Source organism: Penicillium macrosclerotiorum (genome assembly GCF_028827735.1).
Source record: "Penicillium macrosclerotiorum strain IBT 26536 chromosome Unknown utg000010l_segment0_segment0, whole genome shotgun sequence".
Classification (NCBI taxonomy): domain Eukaryota; kingdom Fungi; phylum Ascomycota; class Eurotiomycetes; order Eurotiales; family Aspergillaceae; genus Penicillium; species Penicillium macrosclerotiorum.
Window position 1 is genome coordinate 2,650,863 of NW_026643089.1, and position 21,176 is coordinate 2,672,038.

Here is a 21,176-nt window from a genome sequence, read left to right on the forward strand (position 1 = left end):
ACGGGAATTCTTCGGCTCGGCGGAAACCACGAAAACTCCGTCATTGCCCGCGTCTCCTTGCAACTCATTCATTTACCCCAGGTTTCTTGGTTATTTCCGCGCATCGGTGGCTCCCTGGGTTCTTGAGCTTCATTTTACCGTCAACACTGTTCCTGCCATGCTTCGCCCTCTTGGGCGTCAGTCGTGGACGTGCCGCCAATGTCTTTCGCGTCGGCAATCACGAGCGTTCGCCAGCGCTGCATCGCAAGCTCCGAGATCTTATGTCGACTATGTCCCAACGGACAATAGCATACCGGCGAAGAATGCTGACGATGACACCTTACGCCGTGTCTTTGATTCACAGGCTTTCTGGCGAGACTTTTCAAACAAGCGAAGCTCCACAGCCAAACGAGCCGGGTTGGTTCAGAATCAGTATTTGACCAGCCCAGATGGCTTTAGGGCGTTCGCTCATGCTTCCCTACAGAAGTGTCAGGCAGTCGTCGGCAAAGTATTGAATGCCTCAACCCTCGAGGAATATCGAGATGTCGCTCGAAACCTGGACCGCCTCAGCGACCTTCTGTGTCGTGTGATCGACCTTTCCGACTTCATTCGAACGATCCACTCCGATCCCCGAATCCAAGAAGCAGCGACACAGGCATATGCATTAATGTTTGAATATATGAATGTGCTTAACACGACGACGGGGCTCCACGACCAGCTCAGCAAGGCCCTCTCGAATGCGGAGGTGACATCACACTGGACGCAGGCGGAGACGATCGTGGCACAGATCCTCATGAAGGATTTTACCAACTCGGCAATTCATATGCCACCAAGTGATCGCCAGAGATTTGTTAACATTTCCAACGATGTGAGCCAGGTCGGCTCAGAGTTCTTTAGTGGTGGCGAACCAGCCAAATCCCAGGTCGTTTTTAGTGCCAACAGCCTTCAGGGATTAGACCCAGTAATGGTCCAGAGAATTAAGAGGTGGAATAATAAAGCGCCAGTTCCAACTATGGGAATTATTCCTCGACTGGTTCTGCGGTCTGTTCGAGACGAATCGGTTCGAAAGGAAGTGTACTTGGCTACTCGAACCTCGAGTTCTCGTCAAATCCACCGACTGGAAAAACTTTTGACGAAGAGGGCGGAGCTCGCCCAGCTCTCAGGATATAATAGTTTCGCCGACATGGCGCTGAGCGATAAAATGGCCAAGACTCCGATGGCTGTGTCAAACTTCTTGACATCGCTGATCTCGAGCAACCGGGGTCTGGTCAACGAAGAGTTGGCGCAACTTCAGCAAATGAAAGGCAATTCCCTTCAGCCGTGGGACCACGCTTTCTACGTTCATAAACGAGTTATGCAGTATTCTCAGTCCCGTCGATCTCGTGAATTGAGTGCTGTTCCCGAATTCTTCTCTTTGGGTACGGTCATGCAGGGCCTCTCAAGACTTTTCGACAGGCTCTATGGTGTGCGTCTTGTTCCCCAAGAAGCAGCTCCCGGTGAAACCTGGAACTCTGGTGTCCGTCGCTTGGATGTTGTGAATGAGTCAGGGCACCACATTGCTGTCGTCTACTGTGATTTGTTCTCGCGCCCGGGGAAACACCCCAACCCGGCCCACTTTACGTTGCGTTGCTCTCGCGAGATTTCTGCCGAGGAGGTGGCCGAGTGCGCATCCATGGATTTGTCTGCGCACCCAAATGATGGCATGGCGACTGCAGTTGACCCACAAACCAAGACTCTGCGTCAGCTCCCGACAATTGCTCTTGTCTGTGACTTCCAAGAACCCGCTACCAATGGCTCTGGCCAGCCGACACTCCTGAGTGAGCAGAGCGTTCGCACCTTGTTTCATGAGATGGGTCACGCCGTCCACTCCATTTTGGGACAAACTCCTCTTCAATCTATTTCTGGCACTCGATGCGCGACCGACTTTGCAGAGCTTCCTTCGGTGCTCATGGAGAGCTTTGCCACAGCACCAGAAGTTCTTTCCCTCTATGCTCGTCACTGGAAGACGGATGAGCCCCTCTCGCAGACCATGATGCGCAGCATGGAATTGGATCGTACTGCTCATGGGTCAATCTATGGGGCTGTGGAAAATGAAGCCCAGATCCTCATGGCCCTTGTTGACCAGGCCTACCACTCCATTCCTTGCAAAGATGCTGTCAACGGCATCAACACTACCGATATCTATCACAACGTGTTTTCTCAGTATTCCAGCCTTCCCGATCCGGATGATATTCGGCCTCGGACCTCCTGGCAAGGCTTTTTCGGACATCTCCATGGCTACGGGGCCACGTACTACAGCTATATCTTCGATCGCGCTATTGCCAATAAGATCTGGCAAGATGTCTTCCACTCCGGCAAAGCCGCTGTGGATCGTGCGGCTGGCGAACGGTACAAAAATGAAGTTCTCAGCTGGGGAGGAGGGCGGAATGGCTGGGAATGCGTGGCTGGCGTTCTGGGTGAGGAGAACCCGTCCAACGCCAATGGCCGATTGGTTGAAGGCCGTGATGAGGCTATGCGTGAAGTTGGCCGCTGGGGTTTGGGCCGAGACGGAGTTTCTGGCTAGTGGCTCCTATGCCCTGTAATTTTATCATGATATCCCATATATTCCAATGCATATCTAGACTTGACTAGAATATCTCACAGGTGCTTGCCTATGTCTGATCTCGGGTGGGGATTGGGCCGTTGTCGATCGTCGCAGACAACTGCTCTCTTGGCATCTTTACGCCTTGTACCACCAGATAGGAGATGCGTATTGGCCCCACTTCCACATTGAATGGCACCGTCTCACACTATGTAAATGGTACGCCAGCTTTCATCGGTGGCGTCCGGCGCGGGGCTGGTCACAGTGTCTCACACTCTCTTTGACCGTGTCTCAGCGAGCAGTAAGACCGCCATGCAGCCGATCGTTCGTCTACATTTTGAACAGACGGAATCTGAATGCTTAACAGACTGCAAATACTGTTGGTGGTATAATAAAAATGAGATTTATAACTTCATTTTTGTGAATATCCAACTTTCTGGAATTTACCCCCTTGTTCCCACTGGTTCCTTTTAAGACATCGGTAATAACTGAACGCGCGACACGACCCTAGTCGCATTGTGCATGTGGCTTGCTGTAGTGGTACTCCTTGAAGGAAAGAACTATCTACGGAGAAAAGGGACCTGTTTGTGGAGCTTAGACGGCCAGAGGCATGTGCCCAGGGCTCGCACCTATTCTCAAGACTTGAACACCTTATATATTACCTTCCCCCTCTCTCTTTGTAGGGACTTGAATCGGTGTTGACCCTGGCATGCAGGGATCATTCTCCCCGCTATCCCCGCCTGATTATGCTGAGTTCCTATAGCTTCGTGCAAAGCCAGTCATACCTCGATTTACTCCAGTAAAAAGACTCTGGCAGTTCGGCTTGCATCACATGAGCAAATGAGTTTTTGCTAAACTTTTGGAATTTGAATGAGAGCGGTCCTTGTGAATACTTCATGAGCTATCCTTGCCAGTTGGAATTTCTCCCTCGCCCATCTTGTCAGCTGCATGTTTCCTTGCCAGAATAACCCAGCAATCTACCTTCTCACTATGCCGAACCATCTCAGTACGAAGGAGGATTCCTCTGTCTACTCCGATTCTACTACCTCTTCTTTTTTTACCGCCTATCAGTCGGATCAAATCCTTCATCGCCCACTCCGTCGCCAGAGAACCGTGACACAGCTGACTCGATGGGTTTCGAAAAGAATATCGCGCTCTTCGGTTAGCACCAGAGAAGGGGATGTGCTTAGCGAGAAGAATCTCAATAAATTGAATAATGCGATTCGAGCGGATGGGAAGGAAGAGACCGATGTAACTGAGCACACAAGTTCCTGTGATACGACGTTGGTCGAGAGGCGGAAGTCGACGATTGAAGCTAGTGAAGAGAAGCCTGAAAATCCAATCCAGAGCTCTGATCCCGATCAAGAGACACAGTTATGCCTCCGTCAATCCTATGCAGCATTCTGCGAGGATTTCACGCTGTCTGGTCCATCCTGTCCGAAAAGAATCTACGACATGACCATGGGAATGGAAGAGGGAGCTGGCTGGGAGGAAAAAGGAAATATCGAGGAAGGAGAGAATGAAAGATCCACGACATTCAACACTGAAAAAAAAGAAAATTGCCAATATGGCCCATCCCAATCCTCCATGTCAAAATCATATTTAAAGCTTGGGAGAGGCGAGGCCCTAATCAAGTCATCAAGTCTAGCCCCAGACCCGACGGGGAAACAAAATGCTGGATTCACTACTCATGACACGAAAGAACCTGACGTACAGCAGTCAGAAATCGTGAATCGTTCAGCCAACCATCCTCGCCCTCCTTCCCAGATCATGACGCCTTCGACCTACAAGGAGATGCATCGGGCAGCGCGCGAAAGGAAGATAGCTCGGAGAGAAAAGTCCTGGGGAATCTTTTATTCCATACTATCAAAACGGTCGAAACTTGTGTGAACATCGATATGAAGAGGAATAGAAGATCTGGGTATCGGAATTTAGCAGTGGACGTATGTATTAGGCTGAAATTATTGTTCTCAGCGCGCATTGATTAGAGTGGTATAGCTCGTTATAAAGGGAAGTCAGGTGGCGGTTCTTTTGATTCAATGTCTTTTGAAACATTCCAGCACGAGAAGAAGACTTAGTTTCGCCTATGTTGCAAAAAATCGTTGTCGATATATTCATCTACCGAACCGGAAGTGTGATGATACTGTGCCTCGATATGTCATTCAAGTGGATGAGACAGTTATGTACCTGTTGAGATCATAGCAATGTGTAATAACCATTTAGAATGGCGTTCGTATAGAATTTGAGGATGATTGGTACATTTTGTTGGGCCCGGTATGGATGACGGGGTGAATACGAGATACTTGGCGACACCCCATACCTTATAACATGGCTCCCCCAACAAAACCACGGCATTCAAGTCCTTCGCAATTTGGCCTCCTCCGAAACCCTTTTTCATTATTTTCTTATCGGTATGGATAATTCTCAGGTCTACGATGGTAGTTGTCATTGTGGACAGGTGAAATTTACAGTCAGTATATCACCGCCCATATCAGAACAGACTGTGATGCAATGCAACTGTAAGTTTGGATATCTGTGGCATGAGAAGCTATATTATTTAGCTAAATCAATCGCCCGAATGCTGATCACCCAGGTACCATATGCAATATAAATGGCTATCTCCTGGTCTACCCCAAGACCACGAACGTAACCTTCCACCACAGCGATGACGCGGTAAAGGTCGGTGGACAATGCAGATCATATTTTGAAATTATTTAACATTGAAGTAGGAGTATCGTTTCGCAACCAAAAATTTCCCACATTATTTTTGTACAAACTGCGGAACCAGCGTGTATGCGCGAGCCGAAGCTCCAGAGCAGCGACACATCATGGCTGTCAATGTGTGACTATGTGGGTTTCCGTTTCTGTGATATGTCACTAACACATGGATCTGTAGGTCCGAGCTCTGGTTGATGTGGATATAAAGACACTGAAGATTCAAGAACATGATGGCAGAGGGAATAGCAATATCTAACTGCTTTTGCCGCCAGATTCTACAGCTTGAGTGTCTATGGAAAGAATGAAAGTTCAGATGGAATGGAATAGTACATAGTAATTTCAATTTCAAGATGAGTTGATCGTTCAAGTTCTCGGATCTCGGACTTCGAGCCTTTCAACCCACGTGTAGATGACTCTACCTCCTTTGACCATCTGATCCAGGGAGCCATTTGTATATATTTCTGCCCATCCCTGAGCCTAACACTTTTTTTTCATAAATTAAGATTCATGAAGCTGACAACTCATAAAACTATCTTTTCTTGGACTGAGGACAATTAGTGCTTAAAATGAGGATCCCCGCCAGTAAGCTTATAATCATTAATTACTTTTGCCGATGATTCATACCTGGCCCTTGTTAATATGGTAAAGTGTGATGGTGGATCCCGGAGATAAGTGGCCATTCATAATCTAGATTTCTGACCTCTCCACATCAACTAGCATCATTGGTCTAGTGGTAGAATTCGTCGTTGCCATCGACGAGGCCCGTGTTCGATTCACGGATGATGCATGAACACTCAGAATTGAGATTAAATCTTTTTTTATTGTAGATAATTTCTGCTGCCTGGGTGATAGATGCAGGCTGGATTGGCTTCATTGATTGGCCATCTGCTGGAGTGCCCTATCACGCAAGCACTCGAGAAATAATAGTGGGAGATGAAAAATTTTGTTGTCAGGTTTGTAGCATGATTGATCAGAGACATGTAGCCCCGAGAAGGACGTTATATATACAAACAACCTGACCTCTCAGGAAAGCAACGATGCAAAGTCATGCACATACAAGGACCTTGGCATAACTTGGGGCCAATGGCCATTAAACAATAAAATAACGTATTAAACATGAAAAGGCCAGACAGAATCCGGCGCAAAAAGGCAAGATAGGGTATCCTGGGTCCTATTACATACACGAAGCAACGGCGCGAAGCGAGCGAAACAGGATCCAACATAGGAAATTATGCACCACCATCAGGCCAAATACACAGACGACGTCCTGAGGAAGTTATCGAGACATACCAAGTCTCTACCGGGCGGCAGAGACTTCTTCAAGCCTGCTACGGCTACCCTCTGATTCAGGAGCTGATGTTGCAGTTTCGGGTTGAGGGGTCGACGAGACGCTCGGTGGGTTCGGGGTGGCTCGGCGCGACAGTTGAGCCAATTCACCGATAAGCCTGCATACCAACCGTTAATCTCGGAAAAAGAAACGCCATAAAGTCTCCGAAATGCAAGGGGGTAGAGGGTAGGTATGACACTAACCTGCGATGGTCATCGTACCACTCATCGTTGGCGGAACGGATGTGCTTAAGCTGTTCCTGAATGCTTGCCATCTACGGACCAAGAATTTTCGATTAGTATTTGTACGAAGAAAAATTATAGCCTCAACTTCATGTAAATGGATGAAAACTGGGCAAATCTGAGGAGTAGGACTTCAAACGGGGATCTCCCACCGTTCCCTCAATGGATGAACCGAGGTCCTCACCTTCCACTGCGGCTGGACCTCCCTCTTCAGCGTTCTCGCTGCCCTCCTCCGCTGCCGATGCCCATCGGCTCGCACTCAGACCGGACGAGGTGCTCTTTTCATTGTCGGCCTTGAGCGCAGCCAGCTCCGCTTCAAGCTCACGGACGCGTCTCCGGCTGGCAGAAATCGTCGAGTCAACGTCACCGAGTTGGTTGAGAAGCTGCATGTTCTTGTCGATCTGGTCATTCAAGTCACGCTCGCCAGAGGCGAGCTTCTCCCCCACGGTCTTGTTTTGAATTTGAGTCTCCTCTAGCTCCTGGCAGACGACATCATGCTTTCTCTTCAGTGAATCAATTTCTTCCTTACACTGAGAAAGCTCTTTTTGGACGGTTTCCAGTTCGGACTTGCTGGAGCTAGTTGCTGCAATGGATTTCTGGAGTTCCTCTACTTGAGCAAGCGCTGCCTGATGCTTGTCAACCAGGGCGGCGTGTTCGGCTTGAGTCTTGGTAATCTCAGCAACGTGCTTGTCCTGGAGATCTCGAGAAGCAGCTGTTGCTGATTCCTGGACAGCGGCATGGGCCTTTTCCGAATCAGCCAACTTCTGTTCAAGCTCGGCAATAGTCACTTTCAGGTTGTCAAGGGCAGAGGTGTCCTGAGCGACTGCGTTGGCAGCAGAAAGTTGTTCATTGACAGTACTTAGAGCGGCCTCATGGGACTTCTGAAGATCCTCAAGCTTGGCGGTGTTAGATGCTTCCAGCTCATCCCTAAGGCCGGAAATCTTCGCCTCCTGGAGAGTCAGCAGTTCCTCAATAGCCTTCCCATGCTCGGCATCAGCATCGGCTGCCTTGGAAGCTTGGGAAGCCTCAAGCTCAGCCTGGAATTTGGCTTTGGTCTCCTCAAATCCCTTCTGGAGCTCAGCGAGCTCCTTGGCGTGGGTCTCTTTATCAGCTTGGCTGGAGGCCCGCAAAGAGTCCAAGTCGGACTGCAACTTTGCCTTGGTCTGTTCAAACTGGTTCTGGAGCTCAGACACTTCCTTCTCGCGGGACTCGTTGTGGGTCTTGATCTCTCCAGCGTGGCGTTCAAGAGTTGCCTTCAATTCGGCATCGAGCGATTCAACCCGAGTGACATGAGTTGCATGGCTCGATTCAAGCTCTCGGTTCTTGGAGAACAGGTCGTCGTGTTTCTGCTGAAGGCCAATTAGCGCGCTCTCGTGAGAGCTGGACGCATCCTGCTTGGCCTGCTCCAACTGGGCGGCATGTTCGGCCTTCAAACTCTGCAGATCCTGAGTTTGCTGCTCAGAAGTAACAGCAGCCTGAGCAGTGTATTCTTCAAGCAGACGTGTGGCCTCTGCAGCTTTATCTTCCAGAGCCCTGAGCTTGCTTTCTTGTTCCTTCAGCTTGTTATCCTGTTGAGCATCCTTCGACTTGAATTGACCCTCTACATTCTTCAGGCTGTGATAAAGTTCCTCGGCTTCGGTCTGCTTGCTCTGCACTTCCTGCTGCAGGGCCTTGATCTCGCCGGTGCCAGTGGACAGCTGGGTTTCAAGGGATTCGACTTTGTGACGAAGAGCCTCAATCTCTTGGATGGCGTCTTCCTGAGCATGAACATTGCCCTCCTCGAGATCATGGCGGGAATCGTCGAGCGCTTTCTCCAATGTCTCCAGTTTCTCTTGCAGAGACTTGATTTCGAGCTCATGAGCGGCCTTCAGCTCGGAAATGGCACGAGCCTGGTCATCTTGGGCAGCAGATTTGGCGGACTCGAGCGACTCCCGTAGCACGTCAAGTTGTTGGGAATGCTCAGTACCAGTTGACTCTGCAGCTGCCTTGGCGACGGCAAGCTCTTCGGCATGGGAGGCAGACAGAGCATTAAGAGAACTGTCATGCTCAGCTTTCAGACTCGCAATTGCGGCCTCGTGAGCAGACACCAAATCTTTCATCTTGGTGTCCTGGTCATTGGAAGCTCCCTCACGGGCCACCTGGACCTCATTTTGAAGTTCTTCGATTGCTTGCTTGAGATTCACGATCTCGTGATCCTTCTCAGCGAGAGAAGAAACGGTTTGCTCTGAGCTTTCCTGAGTGGCAGCCTCAGCCTCGGCAAGCTTGGATTCAAGAGAAGCAACCTGTGATTGCAAGGAAGAAATAGACTCCTTAGCAGACTCCTTCTCCGTGTTGAGTTCTTGCTCCTTGGAAGTGGACAATTTGTGAAGTTCAGTTTCGAGGTTATCAATCACTTGGTCCCGACCTTTCAATTCTCGTTGCAGACTGTCAAGGGCGAGAGCCTTCTTTTCATCCTGAGTTTTCCTTTGAGATGCAAGCTCCGCCTTTAAGGTAGAAATTTGCTCCTCAAAGGCCGTGGCTGCAGCCTTATGCTCCGCTAGCTCCTTCTCAAGCGATTCAGACTGAACCTTGTGAGTCTCCTTCAGCTCCTCAAGAGCAGCAGCCATTTGATCATCACCTTGAGCGTTGGCGGCCAGCTTGATCTCTTCGAGTTCCTTCTGGGACTTCTCTTCCAGCTCTTTGCGCTGAGTCTCGGCCTCCTCCAGACGTGCCTGCAGAGATTGAAGCTCATCAGCATGACCAGCGGTCAGCTTCTCCAGCTCTGCAGCATGCTCTGCTCGGATAGACTCCGTGGAATCGACGTCCTTGGCTTCCTTCTCAGCGGCAACAGATAGTTGGCTCAACTTCTCGTTGACAGATTCCAGTTCGGCTTTGAGGTTGACCACAGTCTCCTCGCTCTCTGAGAGCTTCGTCTGGAGAGACTGCAGTTTCTCCGCATCCTCGGCGCTCTTTACAACAGAGCCGGGGGCGGTGCTGAGTCGCTTTCTCGCATCCGTAGCTGAAGAAGTTGTGGGCCGTGACGAGATTGTCGAAGCCGGGCGAGTTGTTGGACGTGTAGTCGTGGTGGACGAGGTGGGACGGGCGGTTGAAGTTGCCGGCGATGTCAACTTCCCCATGGGCCTAGTTGCAGAAGTTGGAGTGCGGGAGGTGGTTGAGGTGGCAGTTTTTCTCTCCAGAGATGATGCGGCAACACTTGATCTGCGGTCAAGCGTGGAAGTCGATTTCAATGGAGCGCGAGTAGAGGTATTACTGGCCAGGGACATGCGCTTGGCAGTTCCCGAGATCCCACGCTTTTCATCGCCTGAGCTAGCAATCGACCGAGGTTTCTCGTCTGCAGAGCTGCTGACGGACGGCCGGGATCGGTGGGAGGACGTGGTCGAGCTGCTCAATGGTTTCCGGACCGTCGTGGTAGTTGTGGGCCGGGTAGGGGGCCGGTTCAACGTGGTCGATGTTGATGTCCGTGTGGCCGAGGAAGCCGTAGTCTTGGAGGTTGTTGCAGACGTGGGCCGTTTCGCAGTTGTAGAGCTGGACACTGGGCGCTTGGGAACTGCTTCAGTGACAGCGGTAGGCGAAGTTTTGGCCGGAGATGCTGGGATATTTTCCTTAGACGCCTCAGGACTGGATTGGCCGACCTCTTCGCTTTCCGGCGGCACTGATGAGTCCATCAGAGCATCCGCGTCCACGGGAGTAGCCGGAGAGGTATTGTCGACCTCCACGTCGGAAGGGATCGAGACGGGCTCTTCGGTCGACGCCATCTTACTCAATAAGCCAATTGATGTATCAACGCAGAATTCGAATGAAACTTCAAGCCGAGAAAAGAGCGCGGGCGAGGTAGGTCAATTGTACAAGAATGGAAATCTGGAGCAGGAGAAAACGGCCAGTTAGCACCTGGTACGACCGAAATCAAACAGAGTATGGTGATATCGTTTGCAATATGGATCCATGATTTCCAACCTGGCACAGACAGCAGACGGGATAGCAGACGGGATAGCAACCGGGGTCATGCCTGCCGCTTCAGCAACAGTAGAAGGCTCGTTACTGCAAGCTCCGAAGCTTGATGCGACCAGCAGCTGGGCAAGCGCGGCAAGCAGCAGCCATTGTCTGTCCAAATAAACTATGCCAGCTGCTATGACCTGGGACTCGTCTGGACGCCCGAGCACCGGAACGGTGGAGGTGTATGGATTGCACGAAGCCTGTAGGAATAAGGATGGTACTCACGCGGCGCGTGTAGGTTCGATCAGGAAGCTTCAGGGGCTTCTCGCAACACTGGGACAGGAAGGGCCGATTCTCAGTTGAAATCCTGATCACCGACCAGAAAAGCGACCATAAACCAGAGGGGCAAAACAAGAGTCGCGAGCGGGGCGCAAAGGGGCTCGATCGGAGGGAAGAAGGGAAAAGGAGAAAGCGGGAAAAGTGAAAGCGGTGTCAATGGAGGAGGGGGGGATCGTCGCTGGCTCAGCGTGTCTCACGCGGACCCGAGCTTGGGAACTCACGAACGCTCCAAGGGCTCGTACTTTTGAAAGATAGAGTAAATATAGATGTACTGTTGTCTGATGTTCCTATAGTTCTGAGTTGAGACAGAGCCTGATATAGCATATTTTGGTGTTGCTTTCCTGAAGGGAGCCCAACGTCTGCCGATCCCTACTCCAGATGAACGATTGGCTGTTAAATAAACGTTGGCCCCCAGATTTGCATGGAGACCTTCATCTGAAAAAGATCCTCCATGCACTCATGTTTGTCTGTGTTTCCAGTTTAGCGGCGTTGCGTCTCGTTACTAGAACACACTTCGTGTTGTTGACCCCTTTTGTTGACGAGAACCACAAACACGCGCCATCCATGGTTCGCGCTACCCGACCCGCGGAACCCGATGCTGGTGCCCGAGCGGCCACCAGAGTTGCGACCCGAGGCTGGCTGTTTCTGGGGTTTCTTGAATGATATCAGTGACTCTTGGGCGGATTTTAGATGCAGATGGAAGACGGAAAACCATAGAATGCTTATTTCAAAAAGGGTATCCTGCTGTAAACTATAAACGATATGTGGGCATTTATGGACGTGAAAAGGCATCTCAATGGCGCGAGAACAGTTATGGAAAATGAAACCCGAGATAATTTGGCAAGAAGGTCGAGCGCTTTATGTCAAAGCCGCATCGTGGCCTGAACAAGATCCTGATAGGTGCGGTTGCGGAATTGGTCGCCATAATACCGAAAGATCAGGGCGATATGGTTGTCCTGGCCTGAGGCTATGATTAGCCGTGGGAACAGTAGCCAGAGATTGAGAGAACTACCTACCCTCAAATCGTTGTAATCCAGCTCGTAGGGCCTGCATTTCCACTGACGTCCACGGCCGTTGTGACGTGGCGACATCACAAGCCAAGATGGTGTTGTCTTGTGTCCACATTGGGTCAAGCTGGGTGAAAGTTGTATCTTCTAGGCTGGCGGCAAGTTGGTCTGCACCCACAGCAACTTTGCGATTCAAATCACCCGAATTGAGTGCTTTCAGGACTCTTTTCACGGACAGGCGAAGATTTCGGGATCGGGCCTTCACATTGTGTAGATACTCATCCAATTGCGAATAATCATAGATTCGCGTGCAGCACCATAGCAATAGCTCCAGGATTCCTTCGAACTGGCTGTATGCCGGGTGGCCCATCTTCTTGTAACATCGGAAGCCAAACATAACAAGGAGAATGATTCGCTGTATTTGATGCGCCTCAAACTGATCAATAAGGGTCGCATCTCGGTGTTCTTCCGCGGCGGCCTGGAATAATCGAGTGGCCTCGATTTTAATGGCCTCACGCAGATTCTTCATTTGATTTTGAATAGCGGTGGGAAAGGTTGAAGCATTCTCAACTTCAGTATAAATCTGCCGTAGTTCAGAAATCTCTTTGGAGGATCCTGTAAGGTACTCCGGCCTGGGTTTGACGGCGAATCCTCGCAAGAGTCGCCCTTTTTCTCGAATCTTTTTCCACTCCTCCTTCTGGGTGTTTTGTTGGATCTCCAGATCAAACCAGGTTTTGAGGTCCCGGATGATTGGATCTTGTAACGACGGAGCTGGGACTGGCCAATTAAAGGTCTCTACATTATTAGTATCTGCATTATCAGCATCTGCATTACGAGCAGCCTGCTGTAGCTCTAGCTGAAGATCCAGGTCAGGGTCTTGAGAGCCTGACACCTCATGTGCCTGGGTATTCTCCGCAGTTCTCGTCGTGGAATTGCTGTACTCCGGGTTGTTTATGACAACTCCAGTCGCATTGGATTCGGACGGCGGAGAGTAAGTTATGGTTGAGCGTGGAGCAATGGCAGAAGTACCATGATAGATCGGGGGTGACAAGTTGGAGAAGAGTTCTGCTGCTGTTTTCCGATCCAATTTCTCGGGCTGATTGACAAATGGCTCGTCGTCATCGTTGTCGGCCTCGTCACTTCCCTTATTATCGTTGCTGTTGTTGTCAACCTCGACAATCCTAACATTGTTCTCATCAGTACTGGCATTGTTCCCATCATTTTCAACAATTTCAACGATATCCGCATTGATTCCAATGCTATCTTTATCGATTTGTATGTCTTCGCCGTTGAATCCACTCTCATGGTATTCAGTGAGCGCGATGTTATTTTCATTGCCAGTAGAATCGCTGCTATTCTCTTCTTCATGAAAGCTGGATTGCCCACGCTCTTCACTTTCTTCGGGTGGTGATTCATGGTAGTTGGGTTCGGATTCAGGCTCAAGCTCGGGCTCGATTAAAGAGTGGTTATTATGACTTCGAAGTCGCATACGCAGGGGCTGTTCCCTGGGCCCAGAGGGTTCACGCAGGACTTCAGACGTGGAAGAAGAATCGATGGTATGCGACTGTCTCGTGTTTCGAGTTCTGCGCCTTGTGTTTGTTGTCGTGCGCTGTCGCAGGGAAATGTCCGAATCACCGATATGATTGAGGATATCGAGGGAATTTTCGGTGAAATCACGCGTTTTGCGCCTTTTTGCGGGAGCCATCTTCATCAACCCCAAAGGGTCTCTGTTGCGAAGGAAAAGGCCTGGGGGCTGGAGATCGGACCTGGAGAACCGCGCACGAAGCTTGGGGCGGAGATCATCCGCGCACCGTCATCCCGCCTTCCCCTCCAGTTCCGACCCGCATTCATCTCCCAACTCTCTGACCTTGTTCAACTGTTCAACCCCCATATCCTTCAGCCACGATGTTCTCACATCGGGCGACTCGCATCTTGCCGGCTTTGGATCCATCAGCTCCACACACTTTCATCGCCCCCAAGAAGAGGATCCATGAATCGCAAGATGTGTCGGTCTTCTTGATCTCGAAAGCCTACGCGGACATCATGACCTTCATATTACAGCTGAATCGCTCCATGTTCCCCGAAAGTCTCGCCGACGGATCTGCACAAACTTGGCCATTGAATTCAGATGCAGTGCAATTCTCTGCGCCTGTCCGACAGCTGCAACGACTACTTTCCAAGGTGGAAGACATCATAAACGAGGTTCCACCGGATACCGGACCGCGCAGATTTGGAAATATCAGTTTTAGAAAGTGGCATGAGGTTTTGGAAGACCGGGCATCCGATTTGCTTAGGGAATGCTTAAGTATTGAGCTTTTGACCACACCTTCAGCTACCGAGGACGATGTCACAGCGGAGTCGGAGCTCAAGGCGTACTTTCTGGGCAGCTGGGGGAGCGGGCAAAGGCTGGACTATGGGACTGGGCATGAATTGAGCTTTTTAGCCTTTCTGGGTGCGATTTGGAAGCTGAATGGGTTCCCTAAATCCGAATTTGGGGTTGAGGAGAGGGCAATCGTACTCGGTGTCATTGAACCGTGAGCAATCGCGCCATAGTGAAATCGCGACATTCTCTTCTAACAGAAGTCACAGATATTTGGAGCTTGTGAGAACTCTCATTAAGACATATACCCTTGAGCCGGCAGGCTCCCATGGAGTATGGGGACTTGACGATCATTCTTTCATCCCTTACGTCCTGGGCTCTGCACAGCTTTCCCCAGCAATCAGTGTCACTGATCTTACCCCGGAAGAAGGGTCATTGCCCAATGCACCCGATCCCGGCGGTGTTGCTAAGCACAACGTGGTGGAACGAGAAAGGGAAATGAATCTATACTTCTCGGCTATCGGGTTCATCTATGATGTGAAGAAAGGCCCTTTCTGGGAACACAGCCCTATGCTTTATGATATTTCTGGCATTCGAGCTGGTTGGGGTAAAATAAATAAGGTTAGTCATGCTAGCTCCTCTGACATATTCACCATCTTTGCAGAAAAGATTTGACAGATGATTCCAGGGTATGGTCAAAATGTATAACGCAGAAGTCTTATCTAAGTTCCCTGTTGTTCAACATTTTCCTTTCGGCTCTCTGTTTAGCTTTGACCGCGATCCGAATGCGATTGCTCCACCGACAACCATTCATACAACTTCCGGTCCTCAAGGACGTCCTGTTGTGCCAGATGCAGGCCCACCATCATCGGCTACAACGCGGCCAAACATTGATGCAGGTACCAGTGCCCCTTGGGTAACTACGGGAGCTAGTACTCGTGTACCTCCTTCCATGGATACAACTGCAGCGCCATGGGCCACTGGAAGACCTGATGCCCCTCTAGGAGCACGTCCAGTACTGCCCGATACTTCTAGATTGCCACCCGGGCCTATGGCTCCTACTAGAGCACCCTGGGTTTGCGGGCAAGCCCCTCCACCGCCTGACAATGGGCCTACTAAAGCGCCCTGGGCGAAACGAGATTGAAAATATGATACCCAGTTTAAGAATACCATAGTGCAATCAAAAGCATATTGTTTGCCGTAAATTCCGTTTTCGAGTGGGAATGTCTAAAGAAGGGTATTCATCCCGTTCTGAAATTTCTATCAAGTCAAAGTTGGGTATCATAATATAGACATAACACATAAGACCAAACAACCCCGCTATTCCGTGTCAGAGTCGTAGCCCACCAGAGCCGGAGGAGGTCCCAGCGTAGGCCGTGATTTTTGAATATGATCATCAAGCCCCTCGCTTGGTGGACTTCGCGTGATTACCGAACCAGCGGGATCAGTAAACCCTGATTTAGATTCAACGCCTTGGCGAGAGAGGATCCCTGCCGAAGAAGCCTTTTTTCGTTTCAGGCCCGGCCGCCAGGCATCTTGGTCACTCCCAATATCATTCAAGAATGGATCAACCGCGGCGCGGGTGTTCCCCGTCAATTCATGGCGTAGAGACTCTCTATGTTGCGCAATGGAGCCCGTCTTTCTGGTGACCCGCAAGCTACGCTTCTCTTCGTCCTTATCCTGCTTCCGACTCTTGATGGTAGGGCTGTGGCTTAGTCGTTGGAACATGGGTCGCACTCGGGTTACCCGTGCAGCTTCCGTTCCGACTATGCTTTGATCTTCACCAAAATCCACAATCGCGGCACGCTGGCGATCTTCCTCTGTTTCGTCAACAAGGTCGATAGCAAGGCTCATTTTGTCTTGAAGGGCTTCGCGATTGGCTGCCAACCTTTCCAGTCCCTTTCGTTCAGAGCGAAATGTCCGCCGTAACCGTTTCGATTTCTCGTAAGGATCATCCCAGTCTCGACTTTGGCGTTCTTGTAACTCGAGAATGCGACTTGCCTCAGTCTGTGCGCGCCGTTTGTCTTCAACCTTCCCTTCAAGCTTCGCGAATGGGTCTTTCTCCGCAGGATCTTGAATCCCAAGCCCGGGAGGACGAATCGCGATCTCCCCGGGCTGCAACTCCTTGTCATCGCCCGTGTCCTTTTTCCTCCCACCTTCTACAACAACATAAGCTGTATTTTTCGGATCCGTTTGGATTTCAATCCAGCCACCACATGCCGTATGCTTCATGCGGAAGCTGTATATCGGGGTCGAGTAGTACTTCCCGACTTTCTTTTTCTCGGCGTTGAATCGCACACCTTGCCCAATCAAGGTCTCGTGGGGTTTGCATGTTGTGCACCATACTGCGAATGGCATCTCAAATCGGACGACCAGGGCACCGGTCGTGTGGAGGTGGCGTGCACGAGCACCGAGGGGGTGTTTGCCGGCTAGTTTGTTGGCGGAGGTGACTCCTTCTTGGTCCGGGGGGACATAGCTATATGGGATGTTAGTCTCCAAGGCACCTTGTTACAAGTCAAGGACGTGCAAACGAACCGTCCCATATCTATCGAACATGTCAGCTTTCTCCCCCGTAGGCACGACCGTGGGGTCCCGACGTACTGAAACCCTGCATCTTGAGGGCCGTGGGCGGCCTCAGCCCAAGAATATGTTGAGACTGGAGAGCAGTAGAGATTCTCGGTGTTTAAAAACAGGAATATAAGTATGTCGCAGCTGTTGACAGCTGATCGCCAACGACAAGAGTCTCCGCGCTCACGACCTGAGTTGGTGTAGAGTCTGGCGGCGTGGCCGGAGTTAAGCGCGGATATACTATGCTTACTAACCACACTACCCCGACTCACCAAGTTAGTGCTGGGCACCGGTGGAAGCGTTCCCAGGAATTTAGGTCGCGTTCCCACGGAGCCGGAGGAAATATAATTCCGTGTTTCTGGGAACGCTTCCACCGGCGCCCCATCATGATTAGATCTGATGAGATCCCTATCCAGATATATAGAAACCCTGAAGATATTTTGTACAGTAGACAATCAAATGTATAATTCTACTAGGGGATCTTTATTGTACTATGTGCTTTGATTAGTTGAAGGAGGTTGTACAGTAATCATCATGCTCTGAAAAAGATTTCAGTGTCGATCTTGAGGCTCGCGAACTACTAGCAAATGCACGTGATCTACCGGTCACGTTCGTTTGTTCCGAAACGTCTGTTTTAATTTTGTTAAGCACTGCAGTATGGAAATGGCCAACACTCTGATTGGAGGATATCTTTCTAGTACACTGTCGTTACAGGATATAGCTTCGCATCTCCGATTGGGAGAGAATCAACTCACACTCTCTTCGCTTCATCTGCTTCTGCTTTCCCTTTTGGGAGGCTTCCTCTATCGTGGTGTGTGGTGGTTTGTTGGTCTGTTCGCCGACCTATCTCATCCTGCCTGCATTCACAAGCTTGCCGTAGAGCGCCCTGGTTCAGCACCTACAGATTTAGCGTCATTTAGATCAGTTCTCTGTCACATCTTTACCTGTTTGAGACTACTCACAGTGATTAACCGGCCCCTCGTAATTTCATTCAGACAGCACAGCCTAACAGATAAAGAGAACAGCCCCCGTTGGCTTTTCGGCCCATTTATTTACCTGGAAATATACGAAACGGGCTATACTGTAGTTCCCTTCTGCTATTACAATCTACAATCTTTATTTTTCATTTTCGTCCAAGCCAATTGCATATATTAATATTTCGTTTTTTAGGGGGAAGAAGCTATCAGCTGCAAGACCTAATGAATTTCCTAACATCTGGTTTTCGATGCTTGCATTTTCAATTATTAGCGATACTTTTCATTCTACTCATACCGATAAGCTATGCAACATGCTAGTGGCCAAGTGGAGATATTCAGGACAACTATGTACAATGTCCAAGTGGGCTAAGCTGCTGCTTGAAAGGCGAGACTTGTTTATCGAACGGGCTCTGTTTTACCGCGAACTTCGGGATTCTCTATCGTGGCGCCTGTGCAGATAAATCTTGGCCGATCGCAGAATGTCCTCGAGCATGCTATACAGGTAAATAAGTACTCTGCTATCCGCAAGAAAAATCCTATGAGCTAATTATGACTGGGTATAAAGAGATTGATTATAGCTTGGCAAATCTATTTCAATGCACTACATCGACCGATCTATTGACATGCAGCCATAAATATACATCCGCTGGTATTGTCTGCGATGGCTATGGGATGGGAACATATGATGGATACACCAGCGCCAATGTGACGGCAGCCCAAGTTGGTATAACAGACGATGCAACGACAGCCAATACAACGAATTCGACATCTACAAGTTCGACGTCTTCAAATTCGAGCTCGACTTATAATGACGGCTCAACCAATACCGGTTCTTCAGCAGGTCCTTCAGCCACATCATCCAAAAATTGCACCGAGCTTCTTGCCTTGGGTATTGGCCTTGGTGCGGGACTCGGGGTACCTCTGTTGATATCGACAGGACTCCTGATATATTGTGGAGGCCAGAATCGGAAACAGAAAAAGGAAATCCAGCGAATATCTGATAATTCCCAAACTGCTAGCCTCCAAGCCCAGAGGCGAGGTTTTTCAAATCGGGCAGAGTTAGATACGTCGGTTATGTTCCCAGAACTGGAAAGCTCAACTGCTAGCAAGATGGAGTTACCAGGATCATGCCCGTCCTACAACAATTAATATTGATTGGCAATTCAAACGTTCTCGTCATGAAATATATCTTCCAAGGTTAGACTCCAGGGCTGCCTTTGTCAACCTTGAAGCTAACTTTGACATCCCCTGCCACCTGGAAATCGGTTCTTGTCCCAGTGCATCAAAGCTGAATCGCGAAAATATGCTCCACATAATTCCCCACGGTGACAGGGATGGTGCCATCAACAAGAAGCAGACTGAGTGATCCAAGGAAGATAAAATTTAATACTCCGCTAACTTGAATGCTTTCAACGGTTTCTACTGGGATTTTTATCTATGTCACAAGGAGTTCAACAAGAGGAACGCCCTGGATCAGCATCTCAACTTGCCAATGCATATTGGATTGAGATTGCTTTAAATGGATTGAATTCGATCGAAGTTTATCAAGTTCAGGAGTATTTTGTATCTCCTGAATATCCATTTACAGATAATAATGATATTCTATATTTTATTTAAATTGGAAAGAATTCTCTTCAAGAGATTTCAACCTTTATAATGTAATTCGTTATTACGTTAAGAGTGATCTCAGAGAGACTTGGGATCGCCAGGGGGTATCCTGCAGTAAACACAAGGTGATTGAGCTTGAACTTGCCACTCTTGGTGGCAAACTGGAAGATATTTTAGAAGTTGAATTCGATCGTGTTGACGAGATCGTAGGCCTGTATGAGGATGATTTGTTGCTCAGAGTAGGCCGAGTAGGCTACTTTCAGTCACGCAACAGCATTTTCGAGTTTGCTTTCATTGGAGCTAGAAGGAATCAGATGGGCACCATGCTCAAATGCAGATTCAATGACGCCAAAGCCAATGCAAGAGGTGCCGCCGAAAATGAGGACTTGTTGGTTAGCGAGCTTGTTGTATACTGAATGATGGAAACCCCATTGCAAGAATTGCAGGTTCAAAAGAAGAACGCGGAAAGAAAATGGGGGCGTAAGATAGAGATCCTATGATTGATAAAGTCCTTCATTTATTTTTGTACACTTACAAGCTCCTTGCACTTTTAAGATTTACGGCTTCGTGACAATGAGGGCGGATCGAAATCGTCATTATAGAAATCCAATAAGCTAATTCTCTGTCGACAAGCTCTCACCTGTAAGCCTACCACATTTAGGCGGTAGATTGTTTATCATATTACTCAAATATTTTGTAGCCTTGAGCAATGTCAAAATTGCAAACAAGTGGTCTGGAGACTAGAGGTGGCTTCCTTCTGGGTATCAAGGCAATATACTAGCTATCAGCAATACAAGCTATGCAGATTCGTTAATTTTCTGTTTCGAAACAGCAATATAAGTACTATCTGAGTATCAAATAGAGGCCATCAGTAGATTTAAGAAAGAATATCTCGAGGCTCAAAAGAGTCGCAAGTGTAACATAAGTCACCACCATTGAAAACGGGCAACAAGGAACTGGTTGCATTATGATGTGGTACACAAGCATCCTTCCAGCAAAAATAGAGGGCGCTTGGTTTGACGATGCACCTTGTAAAGTCTATTATTCCTCGGTCTCATTTGGCTTATAAGGACCGAGATCCGGGCGCACAATGGGTGAATACACTTGACAATACTTCGGCATTGAGGAAATCGTGGAGCTTACTCGCCGAGGATGAACATGGAGACAGCGTCTGTTCATTTGAATTAATAATTCATTCCACCACTTCGGTAGGGATGAGTAGAAAAAGCTATTCTATAAAGTAACCCCCGTGGGCGCAATTCTTGGTTTCCCCCGAAAGCAGAAAGATTCGCAACCCACATAGACATTTCGAAGTATCTAGTATGGATTTGTCACCGTGCAATCAAAAGAAACATTCGCTAACGTGTCGATCAACAGGTCAACTAGAAGGTTTTTTCTCGCCAAGAAGCCCCACTTAGAATTGCCGTGGTTGTATCTAAACATCAACATGAAATCCATAGCTCTTTTCAGTGTTGTCTCAACTCTTCTCTCTCTCTCGGAGGCGATCATCAGCAACTACTTGATATATACCAAAGCCAATACAACTGACATCCCGGCTCGACTACTTTATGTTGCCA

At 49.1% G+C, this 21,176-nt stretch overlaps 6 protein-coding genes across 6 annotated transcripts; 3 read left to right on the plus strand and 3 right to left on the minus strand.

The window, feature by feature from the left end:
* Positions 1-157: 157 nt before the first annotated feature.
* On the plus strand, positions 158-2,542 carry N7462_010555 (mitochondrial intermediate peptidase; the record flags this gene model as incomplete). Its single annotated transcript, XM_057082269.1, has 1 exon — positions 158-2,542. One exon carries the CDS (start codon positions 158-160, stop codon positions 2,540-2,542), a length of 2,385 nt encoding a protein of 794 aa, XP_056929309.1.
* A 1,008-nt stretch (positions 2,543-3,550) lies between these two features.
* Positions 3,551-4,450, plus strand: N7462_010556 (uncharacterized protein; the record flags this gene model as incomplete). The annotated part of the gene is made up of 1 exon (XM_057082270.1): positions 3,551-4,450. The coding sequence occupies one exon, from the start codon at positions 3,551-3,553 to the stop codon at positions 4,448-4,450; it is 900 nt and encodes a 299-aa protein (XP_056929310.1).
* A 2,125-nt stretch (positions 4,451-6,575) lies between these two features.
* On the minus strand, positions 6,576-10,602 carry N7462_010557 (M protein repeat protein; the record flags this gene model as incomplete). Its single annotated transcript, XM_057082271.1, has 3 exons — positions 6,576-6,723; positions 6,809-6,879; positions 7,000-10,602. 3 exons carry the CDS (start codon positions 10,600-10,602, stop codon positions 6,576-6,578), a joined length of 3,822 nt encoding a protein of 1,273 aa, XP_056929311.1.
* A 1,380-nt stretch (positions 10,603-11,982) lies between these two features.
* Positions 11,983-13,831, minus strand: N7462_010558 (uncharacterized protein; the record flags this gene model as incomplete). The annotated part of the gene is made up of 2 exons (XM_057082272.1): positions 11,983-12,080; positions 12,136-13,831. 2 exons carry the CDS (start codon positions 13,829-13,831, stop codon positions 11,983-11,985), a joined length of 1,794 nt encoding a protein of 597 aa, XP_056929312.1.
* A 200-nt stretch (positions 13,832-14,031) lies between these two features.
* N7462_010559 (serine/threonine-protein phosphatase 2A activator) lies at positions 14,032-15,590 on the plus strand (the record flags this gene model as incomplete). The annotated part of the gene is made up of 3 exons (XM_057082273.1): positions 14,032-14,660; positions 14,716-15,067; positions 15,135-15,590. The coding sequence occupies 3 exons, from the start codon at positions 14,032-14,034 to the stop codon at positions 15,588-15,590; spliced, it is 1,437 nt and encodes a 478-aa protein (XP_056929313.1).
* Positions 15,591-15,766: 176 nt separating this feature from the next.
* N7462_010560 (Saf4/Yju2 family protein) lies at positions 15,767-17,060 on the minus strand (the record flags this gene model as incomplete). The annotated part of the gene is made up of 3 exons (XM_057082274.1): positions 15,767-16,922; positions 16,982-16,991; positions 17,048-17,060. The coding sequence occupies 3 exons, from the start codon at positions 17,058-17,060 to the stop codon at positions 15,767-15,769; spliced, it is 1,179 nt and encodes a 392-aa protein (XP_056929314.1).
* Positions 17,061-21,176: the final 4,116 nt, after the last annotated feature.